The sequence below is a fragment of the Lytechinus variegatus genome, chromosome 2 (genome assembly GCF_018143015.1).
Source record: "Lytechinus variegatus isolate NC3 chromosome 2, Lvar_3.0, whole genome shotgun sequence".
NCBI lineage: Eukaryota > Metazoa > Echinodermata > Echinoidea > Temnopleuroida > Toxopneustidae > Lytechinus > Lytechinus variegatus.
The window spans coordinates 57,999,384-58,011,569 of record NC_054741.1 but is presented as its reverse complement, the minus strand read 5'-3'; the positions used below and the strand labels follow the sequence as shown (position 1 = coordinate 58,011,569).

At 34.4% G+C, this 12,186-nt stretch overlaps 1 protein-coding gene across 1 annotated transcript in view; it reads right to left on the bottom strand.

Annotated features, from left to right (window-relative positions):
• The window catches only part of LOC121408463 (neuronal acetylcholine receptor subunit beta-3-like), a 35,320-nt gene extending 32,536 nt beyond the window's left edge, over positions 1-2,784 (bottom strand). The window contains exon 1 of the mRNA XM_041599941.1: positions 2,090-2,784. Within this exon, the coding sequence (XP_041455875.1) occupies positions 2,090-2,153 (64 nt within the window). The 5' untranslated portion in view covers positions 2,154-2,784. The remainder of the gene's footprint in view (positions 1-2,089) is intronic.
• Positions 2,785-12,186: the final 9,402 nt, after the last annotated feature.

Genomic DNA, 12,186 nt, shown 5'->3' with positions numbered 1-12,186 from the left:
AAGAACGCTTTTCGTAAAGGGGCTTTCATAATTGATCGTGCGATCGTATGCGATCATTATTTGGTCAAAATATAATTCGCAACGGTTGTAAGCAGTCGCACCACCAATTATGAAAGGGGACTTACTAGAACGCAATGAGGTGATCGTTATTTTTTAAAGATCTTGTTTTAATTTGGATTAAAAGATGGTTTGCTCACTATGCCTAAAGGGAGTCATTAATTTTAGACCAATTAAAATGTCGTTTCTTCGGGACATAAAATCATTATCACGATGTGTCTCCTCTCTTCCAAGGCTGACCTACTTATTGCAGGTGGGAAAATTCCTATTTCCATTTCTATTTCGGGTTTAATCTCCTGTAATATCAAAAGAACACCCCTTTGCAGATAATTATGACATTTGAACAAAATAATTTTGAAAATAGTTTATTCCAAACATTCACGTTACTTTTTTTATCTGCCTTTCTCCAAATGCCTCTCTTGATGTGTTTGTTTATGAGGTGCACGGAGACGGTTGGGGGTGGTAATGATCATATGAAATCTGCAAACAAGGGCGATCGATGAAAATAGAAAGTTTAAACAGATTTTTGTTCGCTTTTAATAAAATTGAAAGTTCTCATCGATGCCGTGAAACATGTAAGGAATAAACCCCTTCAATCCAGGGGCGGATCCAGGATTTTCCAAAAGAGGGTGGGGGGGGGGCAAAGTTTTCGGAGGAAAATTTTGACAAGCAAAAAAAAGAAAAAAAAAGATTTTCAACCACATCCCCATCTGTGCCCCCTGTGACCCCCCCCCCTCTGGACCCGCGCCTGCTTCAATCAGAATTTATTCCGCCTTTTTATCATCTCGGGTCATCGATTTCACCCCCACCTCATCTTTGTTTCTCCGCTTCCAATCTTTTAGTACCATGATTCCCATTTTCATGCCTGCACGTCGACAATTCAACCCTTTCAATAAAAATGTTCCAATTGTCAAAAATGTATAATGCCCATCCTCACAAAAACCATTACTTTGATGAAAAACAGAAATCAATGCATGCTTTCTGTTCTTTAATATTAAAAACAAGCGGACTTCGATCTAAAAGCTACGACAAAAGACCTAAGCCATACTTAGTAGATATCGTAGAATAATCTTTCATTCATTGTACATGATTTACAAAAAGTTATTTTTTCAAATGACATTTGAAATCTGTAAAGGACAATGCCATAAGTCAAGTTACTTAATATGGGGTTATCGATTTTCTTTCTTAAGATGGTGTATTGCCAATAATTGGAAGATCGGTTGATGCAATATTAGTGGCACAATAAGTTTTAATGATGAAGTACTAAAAATAGGGAGAAAATTATTGGAACCGCTATTCTGTTCTTTTTATGCATTCTAAACATTGTGTTAAAAACAAATGCGCATATATATTCACAATAAATATACAATCACTAATAGGGCGGCGCTTTTAATAGAAAAAAAATGTGAAAACAAAATATTTTACAAATATAAAATAAAATAATGATCCATATCGTGTGTACCCGGGTGCACCTGGAAACCCATTGTACAAATACTTGATATATTTTTTCATATCATCAAATTCAAACAATGAGCGGCTTTCTTTGATGTCATATTTCTTTTTTCCTTATTGTATAATCATGATTATCATTCTGAATCAATATCTCGGGGGATTAGATAAAAAGGTGTGATATAGGAAAAATGCTGATCTTATTAGGAGAATGACGATGGTCACACTAATTTACTGTGTGTGTTTTTTTCTTTGGTCAATTTAGGTCATTTTTTTCATGCACCATGCCTATACCGACCAAGTAGGCCGGCATATAGTAACTACATATAATATTACATGGCTTTTATTAGAGAAAGGGAACATTGATATATTTTCCTCATTTTACAAGTCATTGTTAATGTACAATCATGGTTTGTTTCTTAACAAAAAGAAAAACACGATCATAATGCTGCAAGCGCGATATTATACATCATAAGCGTTGTTATTATATTATTTGAAAGAAATGCTTAATTCCATGAAAAGTACTTCATGAATGAATAGTAAAAATAACCATTTTACTTTTGTTTTCTTCGAACAGACTTACCAAGGATAAAGGAAGAACAAATGACGGCAATCACTAGCGGTATATATCCAAGTTTTGATTCCATAATTCCAAATGTCTGTACAGTCGAGATCCTGTGAAATAAAGGTCTTTTAAAGAAGATGATGAATGTATCCAACTTAAGACGTATTCCAAAATGCTTTGATGATATTCCAATTAAATTCAACAACACGAGTTGATAAGATTCATTAACAGGTGCTCGAATGTATCCGTGAATTGTCTTGAAGAGATAACTCAAAATGTATTTGTCTCTAAACAAACAACGCCGTTGTGTATTTAATACGTGAATGGACTTTGGCGACGACCGGTGCCCTTGTTTGTTACCGCCATATTCAGGAGTTTCTTAACAAACAACCAATCTTCCAAAGTCTTGGCGACATCAAAATAACCCTGCGAAGAGGATGACTGGCGTGAAAGTGAACGCCACTCTTCCTAAAAGTCAACTTAAAGTCACCGTCAGTGTCGTTTCGACCAGCCGGCGATCTCGATTAACCGTGAGGGGGCGATAACGGTGGTCGAGATGTTTATCCAAATTGTTGCAGTTTATGGTCGCCGCTGCGTCGATCAAAAATAGCCCCGCTTGTCGTTTGCGTATCGTCACCAAAGGTACGATAACCCTTGAGATATTTTATCATCACACCACGGTTGATGCGAGGAGGGGGCGGTTGAGTGTGTATAAGGGGTTTATCATTTCACTCTCTCGTATATTGTATCGAATGGGATGGTTCATGAATAATACATGAGGCGTTTTGTCATCCCACCGATCCCTATTGTTAAAAACATCAATACTCTTATTTGGAGGGCATTAGGCTTAATTGCTAGTCTTACATGTTCAAGACCTTAAGCAACTGTACTGCCATTAAGAAGAAGATTAAATGCATATCGACCTTGACTTATAATCGTGAAATAATACTCATATTACGATACCTCTGATCAACTAATTTCAGCGAGCAAGCAAACTACACCATCATTTAATCGATTCCCCCATCTGTCTAATTTCTTTCCAAGGTTTCATGTAGCGACTACGATGTAAGAACCGAGAGAAGATTTAAAGAAGACACCGCTGGAGGTTGCATGCCCCAGTGTAGCGGCTCACTTGAGTAAACACGTAACAATGCTTGAAACGGGAGAGGGTTTTCAAACCCGGGTTTGTATTGAAAAGGTGAGCGGACGGTTCGTGTTTTTGATATCCACTCTCCCCGTGGCGTCTTTTAAAAACTTTCTCTTTCAAAGAATGTCGATGTATTCGAGTTGCGTTTGTTAAAGCTGAAGTGATTAAGGCTGTACTTCAATAGAAGAACCTCTTTCTGGCTACGTTAATGGACATCAACTGTACTTCTAATAAACAGCTGGATGACAGTCCACTGTCGTGATCTGTGTTTACCTCGGGGGGGGGGGGGGGGGAGGGGGGTAATAAGCTTTGAAACAGAATAATGAGTGGTATTTTGGTTGGTGATGGTGGTGCAAGGGGGGGGGGGGGGGTAGAACAGAACGTGGAAAAGAAGAAAGAAACACAACTTGATATTATTGATATTAACAATAATACAACTTTACTACACCTTGTTCAAGTGCAACACAATTATAGGTCGGTTTAGGGCTGAAGAAATTCCATGGCTGGTGCTTGAACCCATGATCCTCTGGTTAGTCAGTCACGAGACTTTAATGCTCTTATAATAGTTAAGTACACCCCCCCTTGCCTCTCTGGGGTCATTAAAGTTAGAACAAGATTTTTTTTTTAAAATAGGTCATCACAAACTTACATTCATCTAAAAAAATGTTTTACATAGGATGACAAGTATAGCAATATCATACTCCTCCCATATCTCTTATCTATTTTGAGCGGAAGCTCAAAAGTTGCCATCTTAAACTATATGACACTGCATAAGAGTCAACTCTTATTTCCAATGATGCAAATAACAATAAAATACACAAACAATCTTAATGTGGTGTTGTGATACACATATTTATTGTATTAAGCAATGCAACCCAAAATAATTATGCTTGTAGTGATAGAAAACTCTACCACATTCCCTTCCTATGCCCTCATGATATTGCAAAATCAGCTTTTACTCAAACATTTTTTTTTGCATTCTAACAAAAACATCAAGCATTTCTTTATTTTATAAAGGATGGCAAGCAATTACCCTGGTGGATATACAATGATATGAAAAATGAATTTATATCGAACTACAAAGGAAAAAAAGGGGATGTACATAAAATGATTTGAGTATGACTATGTTTTATCTAAAACAAAGAGAAATAAACAACACAAAAGGCAAGATAAATAGAAAACAAAAATGATAACCATCCTATGATATCATCATGCTACACTTAATAATTGTATATATGTATCACTTTGAAGTTAAAATTCTTTCAAATAATTTGTTTTCATCAAGAACAGTTGTTTAACTGCATGTTGTTTTCTTCAATGTATACCATCATGTATTTCTGTTGTAGGAATTTGTTTTCATTTCCATTTATTGTTACATATAAAAGAAATAGATAAAACCTATACTAAATGAAAAGTGACAGCTTGATATCTTGGCCAACTTCATCATATAAAGCTCTCTTATTTGAAGTCCATTCAGAAAAAAAGAAAATATCAACTTGATACTTGAAGAAAGAATACTATCATTGACTCTAATTTCACACACTGGTTTAAAGCATATGAAAGATTTCTTTGAAATGCTGTATAATACATTTCTTTTAAATAAAGAAACCTTCTACGCATTAACAACTTAAATATTGTACTCCTTTATGTACATGTATAGATAAAACAATAAAACCAATGTATTTGGGTTTGGAAATTGGTGATCCTTGTCTATTTAGGATATAAAAAAATCAGGGCTCAACATGTAGTATATATAGAAGAAAAAGTTGACTTAAATGTATACATTCTTTGTGAGGTACATTGAAAGAAATATACTTTATTGAAAGAAATATACTTATTCTTAATGCCTTGAAAATACAAATATGTGTATTGAATGCATTGTTTTAGTGTAATTATAACATTTCATCGTGAATGAAAAACTAATGCATAATGATTAACAATGCAAGGAAATGATGATTGGGCATGTACTACCTATGACTATAAAAGTATGCAAGATAATTAAAGAAAATGTAATACTATTTGATATCCTCGTTCAAACCTACAAACAAATAAATACAATACTGAACTAGAATAAATGAAAGTCAATTAAATGGGGCAAGTATTGATAAATTGTAAAGTGTTGTTGTTTTTGTTTCAAATTTCAAAGTTCAGCCAGATATGCATGCATGACAGCTGTAAAGAGAAAAGTATATGTTCATGATGGCAAAGAAAAGTATATGTTCATAATGGCAAAGAAAATGAATTCGACACAAACTTAGGCTCCTACATTCTTAAAATAATAAATTGTCCAGACATAATGAAACATTTCATCAATAGCAATCTAAATTTGTAAGAAAGGTGATTAAAAATGATAAGTTTGAATGCATTTTGCTTCTTGATCATAAGACTGATTCTCTACAGTTTATGTTTCCATTGTTTGTTCAATCAAGTTCTGATTTGTCATCTCTATAAAAAAAAGCAAACTCAAGTGAAATCCATTTCAATTGAATAATGTACCACCACCACAACATATAATCACAACTTTTACTTCATGAACTCACACAGAGCTGAAAATACAAAGGCAATTACTTACAAGGTACGTGGGTTGTATACAATGTGAATGCCCGGAAGTGTGTTTCAGTGCTACATGTATATAGTTAATACTGAATTTAATGAGAAATACATAGGAATATATCACAAGATCTATTAATACTTTATCATTCATTCATTTTGACTTTGGTTGAGGGAACACTGCATGTTGCCATGGAGATGTATATGCAAAAATGACATGGTTGTATAATGGAAAGTTGGAATACTTGTACATAATGGAAGGTATTCTGAAGTCAGGTTTAACTTAATTAAACCCAGGTTTAAAGTTGTGGTTAAAGTATGGATAGCCAATTGTTACATAAATCACTAAGAGTAGAGATATCATATTTCAGCTCATTTGGCTCTCAAATCATTTATAATCATCTAGGAAGTATAAATAGATGATTGTCTTCACCATCGATGAATCAAGAAAGAGCACAGTAAACATAAGAAATATACAACTTAATACAATTTTTACACTTTTGGCTTCCTATAATTTCAGCAAAGAATTAGACCATGGTCAGAGTTAAACCTGACTTCAGAATACGGGCCAATGTCCTTAAGACCTACACATTAGAGTTGCCACCAATGACAAATTTTCCAGTGTTAAGAAAGTTTACCATAGCAACAGTGCTATTTCCATTTTCAACCAACCCAAATGTTAATAAAGGGAGATATTTTCCAGGACAATCACTCCATGGAAAATTCACTCATTAAGGTCAAGTCCACCCCAACAGTAACTTGATTGGAGTGAACAGCGAAAAATACACAAAAGTGTACTGCTGAAAATCTCATTGAAATCGGATGTAGAATAAGAAAGTTATATTATTTTCACAAAACAGTTACATACATCCGTACATTCACTATTTTACTTTCATGATCATATATCATATGTTCCATATTGTATATTTTTAGTGGTAACACTATTTGACTGATAATCTGAATACACACAATAAACTAAATTATGATGACTTGACAAGTCCCCAAAGGAATCAAATCCACTTCTACATTATAGGAAATTAGAAACATCCGTGAAGATGATTAATAACCCCCCCGCCATATAAAAAATGTAAAATTATAGGGTGTGTGTGTGTGTGACATCATCGGTCCCTTCAATAGCCTATCGTCTACAATGCAATCTTCAAAGTTAAGTTTTCAAAAATAAAAATGTCACATGATTTTCTTTAGGTGATATGCTTCTTTGATTTTTCTCATAAAATCAACTCAACTATTTGTTGTAGTGGACTTGACATTTAAGCTAAATAAAAAAAAAACAATTAGAAATAAAACCCTGACCTGAAAATCTGGCCTTCAACCATTCCTCATTTTCATACACTCAAAACCAAATCCCTTAACCTTAAACTTACGTCTGTAAAGAAGTGAAGACAAACCCTTTTGGTGTTATGCTTGTTTAAATTTTTCTCATCAACTCAACTTTTTGTTGTAGTGGATTTGATATTTAAGCTAAATTAAAAAAAAAATAAATAAAACCCTGACCTGAAAATCTGGCCTTCAACCATTCCTCATTTTCATACACTCGAAACGAGATCCCTTAACCTTAAACTTATGTCTCTACAGAAATGAAGACAAACCCTACTGTAGACCTGCTAACCTCGGGGAACAAAAAGTGTATTTTCCCCCCCAAAAGTGCTCATCGCGGCGCTCAAGCTGCATGCAAGCTAAAATGTGCACTGCTCATGCAGATGAAAAAAAAATTAAACATGTGTATATCTCACCCTGGTTTTAATAAGATTGAACATAAAACCAAGATACCTGAAATTGATCTAATAACCATAAGTGTTCAAGTTTTAAGAAATAGAGACATATAGAGATGATCTTTCTCAATAAATTACGATTACAAAAACATATTTTAAAAGAAAAAAAATGTACTGCCGCATTATGGTTGCAAAAACGTACTAAATACACCAAGAACGTACTGGTTGGCAGGTCTGCTATTGCCACCAGAATAGACAGAGGATAATCTACAGTTTTAGACAATTTTCAAAGAACACCAGGGATGGTTTGGGTCAATAAAGTAGAAAAAGTACAGCATTTCACATAGGAGTGTGCATCAATATGGTCAAGAAAAACACAAAAGTCAAATCAAAACAAGCATCCAGACTGGCTATAATTCATTCGTTCAGCTTATTCCAAACTCATTAGGATAGTGAAATCACCTTTTCACACAATAAGCTTAAAATATTTCATCAGATATATATGATTCGAAAGTATCACATCATTTACATATTTCAGAACCATTCAAACCACTCTTGAGTACTCTGATATTTCTGAAAGCACAGTTCTTCTCATAATATATATCATTCTACTTTTCTTCAAAATATATCCATTAAGATTTTTGGCACTGTAAATATCTCTCCTACATTCTGTCTGACTAAATGAGAAGTAAAAAAAAACAAACTCAAGAGCCTCTTTACATAAAGGCTATCATTATGGTGCATTTGCCATACGATGGTAACTATCATGGTAATAATACTCAAAAGTCAATCAGAATCAAGGATTTAATGGGACTTTCATCTACCATTGGAAGGCAAAGTTACAATCTTTTGTGCAACCAAGCCCAGAGGACAAGCTTGGTATGAAGTAGAGGAGAATGGCATTGTTCATCTGCATTTCTAAATTAGGGCTCACTCAGACATGGCATTGTAAAGCTCACCACCAAAGCTCAGCAACCTTTTTTTGTGCCTGAAGTGGACATCATGTGTAGAAAACTTGTTGCAGAGGAAAGGGACTTTTTTGTTTTCCATTGGAAGGCTACAAAAACCTAAACACCAATATATATATTTTTTAAGTTTAATAGCTCACAATACTATTTCCATAGCTGCACAGACAAACCCATGACATAATTCAAAATGACTTGTGATGTAACAATCATACCATCATGACATCATCACGACATCATATCGTGAGTGATTTTATGAACCGGCTCAAACCTCATTTTTAGTCAAATTTTCGATTTTTTTTTGTTGGCATTTTCTAAAAGCCCATGATTCACTCTGATTTGCCAAATTTCAGATCAAATTTGTATTATATAAAGAATAAGAGCATATTCAAATTTCTTACGAACCGGCTCAGCCCCCTCCTATGATTTTACGAACTGGCTCAAACCATTCTTTGTGTACTACTATAAATTCTCTGGCCTTGCATGCACAGGTCAAAGACCCAACCTAGCTGCTGGGCGTATGTGGTTTGTACCTCTAAAAAACATGTGCATGGCAGGAATGATTTTATGAACTGGATAAAAAAGTGCTTTGTGCCGCAAAAAAAAACAATGCGCATGATTTTACGAACTGACTCGAATCCTGTTTTTTGTAAAGAGTAGCAGTTTCTGAAGTGCATACCTACGCTTCATTTCAAATGTTGAAAAACTTAATTTGAATCGGAAACAAAATTTTGTATATCATAAAAAAGTAGAAATTATGCATGCTGTCAATTGGTATAAATAATTGATCTGGTTTCTTTCATCAAAGTGCAAAGTTATGAGCATATGAAAAACATACAAACTTTGAACGCGCTTATCTCGAAATCGTGTTTTTGAGACCTGGGGAGTGTTTCATCAACATTTTTGTCCGACAAGTTGTCAGATCTGACATCTTTCTCTGACTCTGATTGGCTGTGAGGCACTGTTACTATGGTAACTGTCGGATAAAATGGGACTTGTCGGATAAAACGTCCGACAAGTCCTTTCATGAAACGCTCCCCTGTTCTGTTTGAGCCGGTTCGTAAAATCACCGATGGTATGACACATCATGACAACATAATGAAATCATTGTGAAATCAGTTTGTCTGCACAAGTTTGGACTAACTTTTGAAGACTTGAAGCTTACAATGCACATTTATTAGAATTTAAAAGGTGATCTTTCTCCCCAGAAATGCATTCTGAAATTGTCACTAATCTTAGTTGAATCTGAACAAGGAATTATAATTTTTATTTCCAATCTGATGAAGTGGCATTTCCACTTTGTGCTATAAAACCTGGAACCGATTATGTATCTAGCACATCACTGCAAACACCTAAGAGGAAGCCATTCTAAAACTGACTATTGTTCGATCTCATTATCTAAACTTGATATTAGTATTTGGTAGGACTAAATATGACTTTGACAACATATTTTCCCCTGGCTTACTAAGAATCAATTAAAGCAATAACTCTTCATTATTTTCATTGTCTTTAGAAAAAATGCTGCAATCTATGATACAAAAATAGACTTACAAAGATTTTATACAACCCTTTATTTCAATGGTGCCTGCATCATATGAGGAAAAGAAATCTTAGTGGGCAGATGTGTAACATTTAACATAATATCTATATATGATTTGGTTCACCATCTACACACACTTAATGTTGCAAGATACATTTGACAGTGTTTATATATGTACAAGTTATATACGGTGATAAAACACACATATATACACACACACTTGTTTTATGATACCCATGTTCAAGATACATGTTCAATCAATTTGAGTAAAATCCACGATTAGATTGAACAGAAGATAAAAGAGATGGAATGAATGTACATTAACTTGTACAATGTCCAATGCATTGAATTTTTTTTTATAAATATCGAAGTTGATGAACAGGCAAACACAACTCCCTTTTTGTCATTTGAGATTTTGGTACTAAAAATGAACATAAACTCATACATTTTAAAAACCATAAAGCCTTATCTCAATTCAACTCCCTCCCGTCTACAAAGGATTAAAAACACACACACACATCTAAATAGATATGTCCCAATGTTTCAGTATGGCGATCTATGCCCAACTTTAAAACTGTGTAACAAATTTTTTTTAAAAATGACTCGGTGTACCAAACCACCGTGTATAATACATCTCTGTGCATTATGGCTAATTTTATCATAAGCAAAAAAAATTCTGAATTGATATATTTTTTATATAAGCTCAACATGAAATGCAATAAATGTATGTCATTTCATATCTGACATGGAAGCTTACACAGAATACAAGAGTGTTGCAGTGCAAGGAATGACACATCCCTAAAGCCAGCAAATTGATGATTGGTGTATACCCACTTTGTCTACTTTCCACTTTATCTCATCCAGCATGGTCTCATCCGAGTTCGTCTAATAGCCATTTGGACTAATTTCATTTCAGCCCATTTACCATTTGGTCTAATTTCCATGCACCCCATTTACCATTTGGTCTAATTTCCATGCACCCCATTTACCATTTGGTCTAATTTTCATGCACCCCATTTACCATTTGGTCTAATTTCCATGCACCCCATTTACCATTTGGTCTAATTTCCATGCACCCCATTTACCATTTGGTCTAATTTTCATGCACCCTATTTACCATTTGGCCTAATTTCCATGCATCCCATTTACCATTTGGTCTAATATCCATCAGACTAAATGAGAATTAGACTAAAGTAGGTTTAGACCAAGTGCAGTGTAGACCAAATGGCAATTAGACCAAACTGATAGACCAAATGGGTTTAGTCCAAGTGGTATTAGACTATCTGGGAAGTAGACTTAGTAGACCAACTGTGTAGCCTACCACAGTGACCGCACATCACATGAACCGACTGTGAATAGATATTGTAAGAATTAGAAATTGGGTTTTGAACAGGTGTTTTAAAAATCAAAGTGAAATTATTCTGATTGATGTTGTAAGAAAATAGGGATACCTAAAATCAAATATTTCATTCACTTGTGAGCCTTTGATTAGGGTTAATGGCCAAATCACCTTAAATATTATTTACTTCAGGCAAAGAATTAATTAATATTTATAATTTTTCAATGCATTTGAAATTATTTTACTGCTTTCATTATGGTGTAGCAATATTGATGTATATTTGTTTTTACGTTTAAAAATCTGTAATTTGGCCTCTGTGCCGCAAATGATTTTTGTTCAATAAACCATTTCTATTTCTAAACATAGTCTACTGCAATATGGCGATAGCATCACAAATCACGATTGTTATTATAAATAAATGATGTGACACTTGAGACGGTTGCGTTTTTAACAATTCCATTCAAACTACAAAACACCACGGGCAGTGCATCTTTGGAACGAGACAACATTGTATTTCTTTTGGAGCAAACAACACAAGCACATCCTGTGGGTGTTTCATAAAGCTGTTTGTACAATTACGCACAACTTCACGCACCACTGGAACATGTTCTCAGGTGCTGGGTGAGCTACAAAGGGATATTGTGGCACAAGAAAGGTCATCGGTCGTGCGTAAAGTCGTGTGTAACTTTACGAACAGCTTAATGAAACACACACCTGATCTGTTGGAAACCAGTGCTACTTAATTTGAATGTTAATATCAATTTTTTTTTCTAGAAATGAAGCCCACACAAGTCACGTCCTATGTGGTAGGTTTAGATGTAATATCATACATTTGTATATG